Here is an 11,460-nt window from a genome sequence, read left to right on the forward strand (position 1 = left end):
TGCTGTTCAATGGCTTTGTACTTCAGAGCTCAAGCAGACCTCCTCTCTCGGGTTCTTGACTAGTTGGCCTACTGGCATAGGCCACCATTTCCACATTGATTTCACTTATGAAAATGTGACACAGAGCTTGGCATGGTGGTGCATTGCTATAGGCCCTGCTACTCTGGAGGCTGAGGCAGGAAGGTGGCACATTTAAGTCCAGTCTGGGCAACATAGCAAGATCCTGACCCAGCGTGTAGCTTAGTGGTAGAACATTGCTAAACATATGAAGTTGTGGGTTTAATCCCTACTACTGACAATAAAACAAAAATATGACAGAGAAGTCTTTGCCAGTAAGAGCCAAAATAAAATATTAATGGAGTCCATGAGACAAACAAGGAGCAAGGCCCTTTCCTCTCCTGCTGTGGACCCCAATTCTGGCTGTGGAGCATTTGTGACCCACCATGAGAGGGCGCTGCTGCTGCTGCTTGGCGCTGCTCCTTTTGTCTTACTAATACGTGGCTGCTTCTGCAGTGTCGCTGCTTTAGCTCAGGTGGGATTCCTCACTGTCAGGAAGGAGGCCCATGGACAATGTGTAGCCAAATACCACTGCCTAACACTGACAGGCTTAAGGAAGGAGGTTGGGGACCCCAGTAATTGCACAGTTCTGCCCTGACTGCTCTGCACAGTAGCCTGTCCCAGTTCCCACCGTTATTGAGAAGAAATGAATTATTGCTCAAACATTCACTTTGATCCCAAGGAGAGACAAGTGAACAGATTTTTCATTTCTCAGCTGCCATTTGTAGAGAATGCCTGAGGAAAAGCAGACCTTAGTGTTGGTAGGACTTCCAAGGGGAAAGGAATATTTTCATTTGTGAGATGTAGTGGTCCCCAGCTAGCACTTTCCAAGACAGGTTTTTAAAGATTTTTTTCTCTCAACGCCTGCTGCCCCAGGAAGTCCCCATGTCATGGCGGATGGCAGACACATTCATTTGGCTGCTGAAGTTGGACTGTTGACCCGGCATATACAAATCCAGCTGGACACATCATGTAGTGGGACACTTCTTGTGGGGTCCTTTAGGAAGTCTCCTAGAGAAGAATTTTCAGGTAAATGAAATTTTAAATCCCTAAACATTACCAATTTGTGTCTACACATCTGGGACATTCAGAAATTGCAACTCTGAGAACTTTTACTTATAGTACAAAGTGTTCAAATGATTACGGTGCCTTTGTGTTATAAGAAGCTGTAAATTTTCAGCTCTAATCTGAGCTTATCAGTGTGATGTTAAAAAAATAAAATTTAGATTAGCACATACATACATTTTTACCTCAAAGAAAACATCTTCAGCAGATGTAAAATTTCCTGTTTTGAAATTATAGATGATTTAATGACCATTTGAATTTCACCTCATTCCTAAATTTCTATTACCCTTTCCCAGTAGCATGCTGTATCTGATGGCAGATATCAGCTCATGCTATAAATTAATGGCTTGAATTTAAATAAAAATGGTTTTCACATTTTGGAGTGCTTTTTCAAGCTTTAGCTCTCTTGGAATACTGTGTTTTTTTATTAGGACCGAATTTCTTAAACTTATGTTTCTTAATCATTATTCAAAATGTTTTTGCTTCCTGATCAAATAGTTGGGGAAAGGTTGTCACTGTAACTCCATCTTAAAAAGTCATCATGTACACAAATATCATGAAAGCTCACAGAAAGCCTGGAATAAGGATCTAACTACTTCCCAAATATATTTAGCATGGGACATTTTGTTGGCACATCTCTTTCACCAGGTCAACAAAGGCAGTGTTTGGATCTTAAATCATAAGCTTGTAGAGCAAGTTGTCTCTCTCTCCATAAGCTCTAGCTTCATAATTTTTTTTCAGAGGTGATTTTGTCCACTAGAAGACAATCAGCAATCCTTTGAGAATTTCCTGTTGTCAGGTCTTGGGAGATGTTTGGCATTTATCTTACCATGCACAAGAAGGCCACCTACAAAAAAGGACTATCTGGCTCAAAATGTCAATAATGTCCATAATGATCAGGTTGAGAAATCCTACTGTACAAGACTAAGACAAAGGCTGTGTCTGATCTTATACAAATGAGACGGTCCATGAAAATGGAGGGTAAGGGAGGTGAGAGCAACAGAGGGCCCCAGTTAACTGGAACTGTAGGTCAAGCTGGAAAAGATCACAGGGACAGGACTAAAGCTAACTCTTAAGAGTTGGGCATCAGGACAGTGTTATATAGTAGTGAGACTGACTACTGACTTGATCTTAATCTTCCAATACTGCTGCTAATCTAGGGCTTTTAAAATTATCCCTGGGCAAAAGGAAAAAGTAGCTATTGTATATTAAATGCATCTTAATGACCAAAAACTATGCCAATTGTTACACAGTGGAAATTTTGTCTTATTTAATCCTGTTATCTCTGTGAGAGAAATGTCTTATATTCCTGTTATAGGAATCAAAATCTATATGACAATACATAACGCCTTCATTAACTTCTGAAATCCTTGAGGGTAATGTTAGATCTTTCATCTGTTTTCTAGTATGATGACTACCACTTGTTAGGTGCTCAGTAAATATGAATGGATAAAATTAATGGAGAGGAAAATAAGTCCTCTAACCAGTAAATATCAGATTCATGCCTAACTCTGAAACTTTTGTTACATAAACTTTTACTTTTGAATATTTTGGATTTATAGAAAAGTTGCAAAGATTGTATGGAGAATCCCTTTATGTCTTTCACCAAGTTTCCTCTACTGTTAATATGTGAAAACCAAGCAAACAATGTTGATACAATAATATTAATTAAAATCATGTTTGTACTTATTTCCACTACTGTTCAAATACAATTTAAGTTTCCACACTGCCTTAAGAAGTCTTGCTGTTTAAAAACAATGATATATGTTAGAGCCTGGATGAGATTGGAAATGCAGGTGTCAGTCAGGGATGCATCCATAGGAGTTGATTAGTTATACAGCTGAAAAGTAGGCCAGGTCACTTCCTACTTTTATACTGAAATGCTCCATCATGATCCTCCTTCTGGCCAATAACATCCAAATAGAAGTTTTTTCAGAACTGTACATTCAAAAGGAAAAATAGAAAAGTATTTATGAACAAAATCACTGTTTAGGTCTTCATTTAAATGCCCAAGATATTTTAAAGTATTTACTATAATTAGTTTTGGCCCTTGATTAATGTGCATGGAGTTAAAATGATCTTGAACAATTTAAAATTATGAATTATAACTATATAATGATAAGACATTAAAAATTCAAATAATGCTGATATAATACCTAACTGAGATGCTAGAACAACCACTCATAATAGAAAATAAACTATATCTGTATAGACTCCTTCTTACATTTGTTGCCCTTTGTGCCAGAGTTTTATACAAAGGTCAGGTTCAACAGACATTTCAAGTATGTGCCATTGGCAAGGGATATTGCTAAACATCTTATGGATGTTTCATCATTGTGGATATTCTACACCATGTCCCAGTACCTCCTCAATCAGTGTCAGCTGAGAAATAGATATGAGGAAACTCCTTTGTTCAGTCATAAAGAGACACAAATGCTTTTTTTTTTTGCCCCCCCACAGGGCTTGCTTCTTCATGGCTGCCAGTTTTGGGCTGGACCAGCACTGAACTTTAAATACAATTATTAAAACAGGGAAATTTAAAGTTCAGGTGTATAGTGTCCCCCATTTTTTTGAGAAGTAGCTGTATACTTTACCATTGTCAGAACCTAAAAACAAAAACAAAAACAAACAAAAAAGCTATAACAACAACAACAACAAAAGAAATGAGGTCCCAAACTGTGACCCTACCTATATCGGCACATGGTGATAGCTCAGTTACTTAAGTCTGCTGCAGAGTCACTCGCTTTATACTACAAAGGCTCCTAACCTTGCTAGCATGGCAGCATGAGGTTAACAGTACAGCTTCCCATCCATATGGAAGGCCAAGTCCTAGTTTGGTAATTAGCTCTTTTCTGCCACAGTTTCCTTTCAGCAAAATAGAAATACTAGTTGTACAGACCCCATAGGATTTTTGTGGAAATTAAAGTACACCCTATGATTTAGAACAAGGCTTAGCATAAAATGAGCATTATAAAGAGCTCAGTATTGTAGTTCTTAATTCATATTAATTCACCTGTGGTTATATAATTATTTATTTCAGGAATATATATATATATAGATATATATATAAATATTCTGACTTACTAATATTCACTTATATTTTAAAATCAACATACTAGCTGCATTTTATTCTATTGTAACAATATCTACATTAAAAAGTACAAACAAAATCCCAATGAGATTAAATAATACACTTTCTCTCTGCTGATATAAAAGCTGTAGAAAATATTATTAATATGGAAAAGCAGAGAATATAGTATGGCTAGAAGAAAAATATAGAAGAAGTTTTATAGTGTCTTTAAAATGATTTTGAATTTGTTATGGCTTCTATCATGTTTCATGAATAAACAAATATAAATATCCTGTTAATGGACACCAGTTGGGCAGAAGTAAATTTTGCCCTTATACTCCTCTTAAGAAATGATTGGAATGTTTTAAAGAGTTGTCCGTCGTATTCATTCATGCAGTATCTTTGTGGAGATGGCTATGGCCTTTTAGAGTGAGGTCAGTGAGACAGAGAAGGATCCTTGACTTTGAGGTATCCAAGGAATCCATGTTAACTTTATTCTTATACAAGTGCTAACCCAACCCTCAGACAAATTCACAGAATGTTTAATACATATGCTAATCTCCAAAATTTCTCTTTTCTCTGTCTTTACTCTCCTCTCTCCCCTTCCTATACCAGATACTTTAGACTACCCGTGAAATATTTTTAGGTATTAATGTGGATATTTCCAGTGATTCATATTTTTATTGAGAATTTATGATGTGTAATATAGTCCTAGTGCTTAGTATTAACTTGTAAATTTTAATTTAAAAATCTGTAGTTTCTGGTCTTAAAATGGACTGTTTTGTGTTAATGTAGGAAAGAAGAAAATATCAAATATCTGATGACATGCATTTTGTTTGTAGGTGTTCTTCAATTTCTAAATGTGGAAATTCAGAACTTTGGTTCACCATTGTATTCATCCATTGAATTCACTAATGTATCATCAGGATCCTGGATCTTATCTTCCACTCTGCACCAAAACTGTGGTGGGGGCATTCACGCATCTGCCAGTTATGAAATAATTTTAAATGAAAATATAGTGTTTGGTACAGCTGGCCATGGCATTGATTTGGAGGGTGAAGCCTATTCTCTTACTAATAACCTTGTAGTTCTGATGACACAGGCAGTGTGGTCTACCACTTGGGTGGCAGGGATCAAAGTAAATCAGGCAAAGGATATTCTCCTTCATGGCAATGTTGTGGCAGGATCCGAGAGACTTGGCTTTCACATACAGGGGCAAAGGTGCTCCTCTAAAGTGTTTTGGTCTGACAATGTGGCCCACTCAAACCTTCATGGCCTTCATCTCTATAAGAAAAGTGGGCCTGACAATTGTACTAGTATCGCTGGCTTCCTGGCTTTCAAGAACTTTGACTATGGTGCCATGATACAGATAGAGAATACTGTGGAGATAGAGAACATCACTCTGATAGACAATTCTGTTGGCCTTTTGGCAGTAGTGCACGTGTCATCTACTCCACAGCACTCCATCAAAAATGTGCAGATTGTCCTTAGGAACTCAGTCATTGTGGCCACCAGCTCTTCTTTTGATTGTATTCTGGACAAAATAAAGCCTCACTCAGCCAACTTGACATCAGCAGATCGAGCACCTCCCAACCCAAAAGGAGGCCGAGTTGGTATGCTGTGGCCTGTATTCACCACAGTACAAAATCAGTGGCCTCGGGAGCCATGGCACAAAATAAGGAATCATCGTTCAGTTTCAGGAATCATGAAACTTCAAGGTAGGATATGCAAGCAACATGGTTTCATACACCCATGCATGGAATTTTTATCAGCATTCTGAAATTATGCCAACTAAAAGGTACAGTGTGGTTTAGTGCTTAGGCTCAAAGTGACAGTCTGCTGTTCTTGATAACCAATGGTAGTTTATAAATGACAAGGAATGATTACATCACTGCCTTATACATGTTAGGATTCATAACAATTCTTAAACTTCACTATATGACAACTCTCTTAATTGGTGTTATTTTTGCTGTAATACAAGTGAAGAAAGTGAGGTGCAAAAAATGTGCTTCATCTGAGGTTGTCTGATAGCTATTTGGGCATCTAGGTCAGCATTCAAAGTTTTACCACAATTTGTGTAGTGCTGTCAAATCCTTTTGGTAGTACTGAACTCACTCCTGATTCATTCCTCATTCCAGTCTATCTGGAAGTTGGCTTGATTATGTAGAGTGAGTGGATTTTTTAAATCAGGTCTTTAATGAAAAATATTACTCGGACAGCTTTAATGTGTTAGAACTCTCTTCTCTTTTGCATACAATGTCCATGTATTATTGAAATTCAGATATTTTATATCAAGATTTATGTAAACTCCTGTACTATCCTGAATAGTACACACTGACTCTTGGTGACTCTTGAACATACAATTTAAGAATATTTAGTTTTATCTGTCTTTGTAGTTGATGGTTTCATGATGTAACATTGTTATAATTTTTAAAATTTTCAGATGTCACTTTTTCTAGTTTTGTGAAAAGTTGCTACAGTGATGACCTGGATATCTGCATCCTGCCAAATCCAGAGAGCACTGGAATGGTTCATCCAATAATAGCAGAGAGGACCAGGATGCTCAAGATGAGAGATAAGAACAAATTCTATTTTCTTCCATTGCACCCAAGGTACCACTTTTAGTACTGATAAAAATTCATATTTATGAAATGTTTGGCAATTCTTTAAATTCCTAAACATTTAAAAAAATAAAATAATCAAAAGAATAAAAGTAAATTCTTATAGAATGGAATTCTATATTGATTTAATGGCCCTGATCATTTTCCTTTCCTATATTCATGCTGTTATGGCTTGTATCTATGTGTTCCCTCAAAGCTCCATGTGCTCATAGGCGGGGCTTTTCAGAGCAGCTGGATCTAGGCATATGATACTGAGAGGTACTAAATTAGTCCACTGATTGGAATTAGCATAGTTCTGGGTGTGAATGGCACTAAGCAATAGGCTTATAACCTGGATATAACTTATAGTAAAGGGAGAAAGAGAAGGCAGGCTTGCTACTGCTGCTGCTTGCTGCTTTTCTATCTCCTGCCTGCTCTGCCATGGACTATTTATTTCTCCTCTGCGATGTCCTTCTGCTATGCCACCCTGCCTTGGAGCCAGTCAACTATGGACTGAAACATCTACAAAGTGTGAGCTGAAATAAATCTCTTCTCCTTTAACTTTGGGTGTGTGGTATTTTGTCTCAGCAATAAGAAAGGTAAATGAAAGACATACCCTTTATGTGATATTTGAAATATCTTTTATGAAGCAGAGGCTATTTTTCTTCCAGATGAATCTGAACTCAGCCCGCTGACTTGAGCTAAAAAAATAAAGCACAGAAGTTATAGAGTAAAATTTTATTGATACCTTTTCTCTTAATTATACATTTGGGAAGAATTTTTAAAGTCCCTGAAAACATATCTACCTTATTTCTTCTCTCTCTCATAGAGGACAGTATCATTGGTTGTCTGAAGGGGCCTTGAAAACCTTGTGCAGTGTGAGTAGAGAAAAGAAATGTGTGTCTGTTGCCAGGACTTTGGGAGCTACACAAGAGAATGTGAATAGATGCTGGCATTCAGACCAAGTGTAACTACCATTCTTGGATGTAGAACCTGAGAGCTTTATTCAAGGATATTAAAACTAGATATGGACCTTTTCCCTTAAAAATGTGGGAACATGATGAGCAGGGAAATGAGTTACTTTTGCTTTCCCACAACACTGGAGAAAATTATTTTGGTTAGAATAAAAGATTCTAAAGACCCTTCCCATCCCATTAGGAAGTTTATGTGTTTGATATAACACAACCTATCCTGTTTCTGATGACCATTTCAGGACCATTTTAGGTCCCTCAACACAGTTACTTATGCAATTTGTATTCTCCTCTCATTTTTCTTTCGACTGTTCAGTGCTATCTCTATTCCTGTATTACTTAAAGGCTGTTGCAAAGCTACATGTCTTAGTCAGATTGTGGGCCTATGACAAAATACATAGACTGAATAGTTTATAAAGACCAGAGATTTAAGTCTTATAGTTCTGGAGTCTAGGGATCAAGGAATTAGCATGATTGGTATCTGGTGAGGATTGGTGCCTGCTTCATCCTTCTCAGGGGGGAAGCACTACATCCTCACTTGGTAAAAGGGAGATAAGAGCAGAAAATACTTCTTTCAACACTGAGTCCTTTTATAAGGATGCGGATCCCATCTATGTGTATATCCTCACAACCTAATCATCTCCCTAAGGCCACACCTCTTAATACTTTTGCTTTAGTATTAAGTTTTAACTTTTATTTTGGAGGAGCACCAGCATTCAAACTATAGTGCTACATGGTATTAGTGGTTGACTCTTTGTATTATTAATACCTAATAGGTAGTTGGCATACAAAAGTATTTAATGTTATTACTACTAGTGGTACCTGAAAGTACTAGATCAGGAGAAATCAAATAAATTATATGTTATAATTACCTATGTAATCTTGTTTATATATCCCACTTAACTCTAAATTTTATGAAGGCAGGGACCATGCAAATCTACATCAGCCCTGCATTCCCCAACCTGTCAGCAGCAGGATTTCAATAGATATTTGTTGAATAAGGATATTTATTTTTACTTTGAACCTAGCACAAACAAAACTGATATGTATCAGGGTAGTCCTAAAATACTGCACAACCATGAAGTTCCATAAGTAAATTATTATATTTATCAGCTATTGGAATCAAGAACATTTTATTGTTCTTTACTCCTTAGAAAAATCAGCAATCTTTATAAAGTTTATTTTATTTTATTTATTTACTTTTGCTACAGGGGATCAAACTCAGGACCTTGTGCTTGCGAGGCAGGTGCTGGAACCACTGAGCTAAATCCCCAGCCCTATATAAAGTTTATATATCCAGATGTCTAGCGTATTGGTTAATAAAATTGTCTTTTTTACACACCATATAACTGGGAAAAAAGTATTTTACATTTATGTAACACATGGTTAGTAAAATCCTGTTGAATTTATTTTATGTAAGATCAGTACTACCGATATGCTTTCTTCTTTCTGTCTGTTGTGAAATGAAACTCTCTTTCTTCATAGGCAAGACTTAGAAAGAGTGATCTGCCTTGAACCAGAATGTGAAAGTCCCAGAAAATATCTCTTCAAGGATCTGGATGGTACAGCACTGGGCCTGCCTCCACCAGTTTCTGTATTTCCTAAAACTGAGGCAGAGTGGACTGGATCGTTCTTCAACACAGGTCAGTTGTATCGCATATGCCTGTGGTAGAGAATCTATGAGAAGGAGGTGGTTTGGCAGGGTTGTATGATGGGAATAAAATATACTGGATAGGAACTGAATTCTAAAATTTGAGTCCCTTTCTGGATAAGCTGTGAAATCGCATACATCACAGGAATTCCTTATAAGAGAGTGTGGTATTTCTGCTGTGGTTTCTGTGAACTGCTTGTGTCTTTGGGAAGGTGGATATTGTCAGTGCCCAGCTCTGTGCACAAATGATAGCTTGATAGCTTGGTCTCCTAGGCCTGAGGCAGCACTGAAGTTCAGTCTTTCACAGTGTGTGCCCTGGAATAAGCCTGACTGGCCTCTGCACCTACCTGTTTTATCTCTCAGGATTTAAATGCTCTGTCTCTGGAGAGGGTAGTAAAGTAGATGCCTGTGAGGTTGTTTTCCTTTTTTCTGTCCCTTGAGCTCTGGAATTCAAAATTCTTTCCTTCTCCTTCTTTGTGTTTATAGAGCCAAAGACCCTTTGCATATAAATTTTTCATGCTGGGTTCTTAGAAAGCAAATTGTCTCCCTATTTCCACTAAAAGTGAAGCTTGAATTCACCTGGAACGTGCTGCAGGAAAAATCTTAAGAGCGTTCCCCACCCCATCTCCCTGAATCACTGGATGATTTTTTTCAGGTTCTTTTCTTGTGCACCTTTTGCTTTTCAAATTCTGAATCTCTGATCATCCCAGGATATATTCACTTTCCCTAATTTTGTGCTATCAGAACAAGTTTGAAATATCATTCAGTGCTGACGATTTCTGGTTTTTCATCATCAGCCCAGACTTGATCCAGAAATGTGACCTAGTACGTGCATCTGACTCTACCAGGAAGTACAATAGGCATCTCAGACCCAACATGTCCCAGCTTGACTCTTCCGAGCTGCCCCTACCTACAACTTAAATCTTGCCTAGTGGTTCCTACTTCAGTAATTGACACCACCATTCAGGAGGAAACCCATGGAAGGGTTCTTTATTCTTTTCTCTAACTCGCACTCTCAAACTTCTCATTCCCTTCAGTACCACGACTCTCATCTAACTATCATCATCTCCCTCAGCCTGGCAAGGGAGCAGCTTCCTCACTGATCTTCTTGTTTTCATTTTGACATTTTTTTGTATATTCTTCACACAATAGCCAGGATATTTTTAACTTTTCAGTATATTTCTGTCCATGCAGAATGAAATCCTGACCAAGAGCCCACTAGACTTGTAGTATTAAGCTCATGCCTTCCTCTTTCTCACCTCTCGTGACATCTCCTTTACTTATATATCATGCTCTTACTTTTACTTTAACCTGAAAAGCTCACCCCTTCCTCAGGCTTTGCATTCTATTTTCTGGGAATACCTTCTTATCACTTCTTTGAGAGCTGTTTCCTTTTGTTTAAATAATGACTCCTTCTCAGAGAAGTCATCCTGGCCATTCATCTAAAATAAGCCTGCGTCCAGTATTTTCTTTATTTTTGTGTGTGTATCCATTATTCTCTAGCTCTGCTATTCCTGCTCTCGTTTTTTGCAGAGTCCTATTACTTGACATTATATTATGCCATATTGTAGCTTAGTTGGTGTTACTGTTTGTCCCTTAAAAACACAAACTTGAGGAAGGCTGGAATTTTGTGTTGCTAACAAGTACATTTGGGAAGATGCTCAGTAAATATTGGTTGATTGATCAGATACCAGGAAGAATATTAATGTGATACATTCCAAGCCATTCCAGAGAATTTGGAAAGAATTGGAGCCTTTGAGTTACTTGTTTAAGGACTTTGGTGTAATCTGGAAGCCTGAAATGCAGGTAATTCTAGGTATCTTTTCATGTCCATCTTTCTCCCATATGTCATATGGATCTTTCTCTATATACAGTTCTTTTGATTACTGCAAAATTTCATGTTTAACAGTTATACTTCTTTTGACTTCCTCTTACATTTTTCTATATGTTGAAGATTTAGCATTACAATAGAGTGATAGGCTGTGTGGACTACAGAATAGGGTTTAAAGTTATGTAGAATATATATAAATTCTGAATAAATAATTA

General features: G+C 37.3%; 1 protein-coding gene across 8 annotated transcripts in view; it reads left to right on the forward strand.

Moving 5' to 3' along the window:
- The window catches only part of Pkhd1 (PKHD1 ciliary IPT domain containing fibrocystin/polyductin), a 458,548-nt gene that overhangs the window by 326,674 nt on the left and 120,414 nt on the right, over positions 1–11,460 (forward strand). For all 8 annotated transcript variants that reach the window (XM_019208499.1, XM_010631095.1, XM_019208501.1 and 5 more), the window contains 4 exons: positions 934–1,086; positions 5,035–5,910; positions 6,636–6,804; positions 9,249–9,406. In XM_019208499.1, the coding sequence (XP_019064044.1) occupies positions 934–1,086; positions 5,035–5,910; positions 6,636–6,804; positions 9,249–9,406 (1,356 nt within the window). The remainder of the gene's footprint in view (positions 1–933; positions 1,087–5,034; positions 5,911–6,635; positions 6,805–9,248; positions 9,407–11,460) is intronic.

This window comes from Fukomys damarensis, unplaced genomic scaffold (genome assembly GCF_012274545.1).
Source record: "Fukomys damarensis isolate Sample0158 unplaced genomic scaffold, DMR_v1.0_HiC HiC_scaffold_14, whole genome shotgun sequence".
NCBI classification, from domain to species: domain Eukaryota; kingdom Metazoa; phylum Chordata; class Mammalia; order Rodentia; family Bathyergidae; genus Fukomys; species Fukomys damarensis.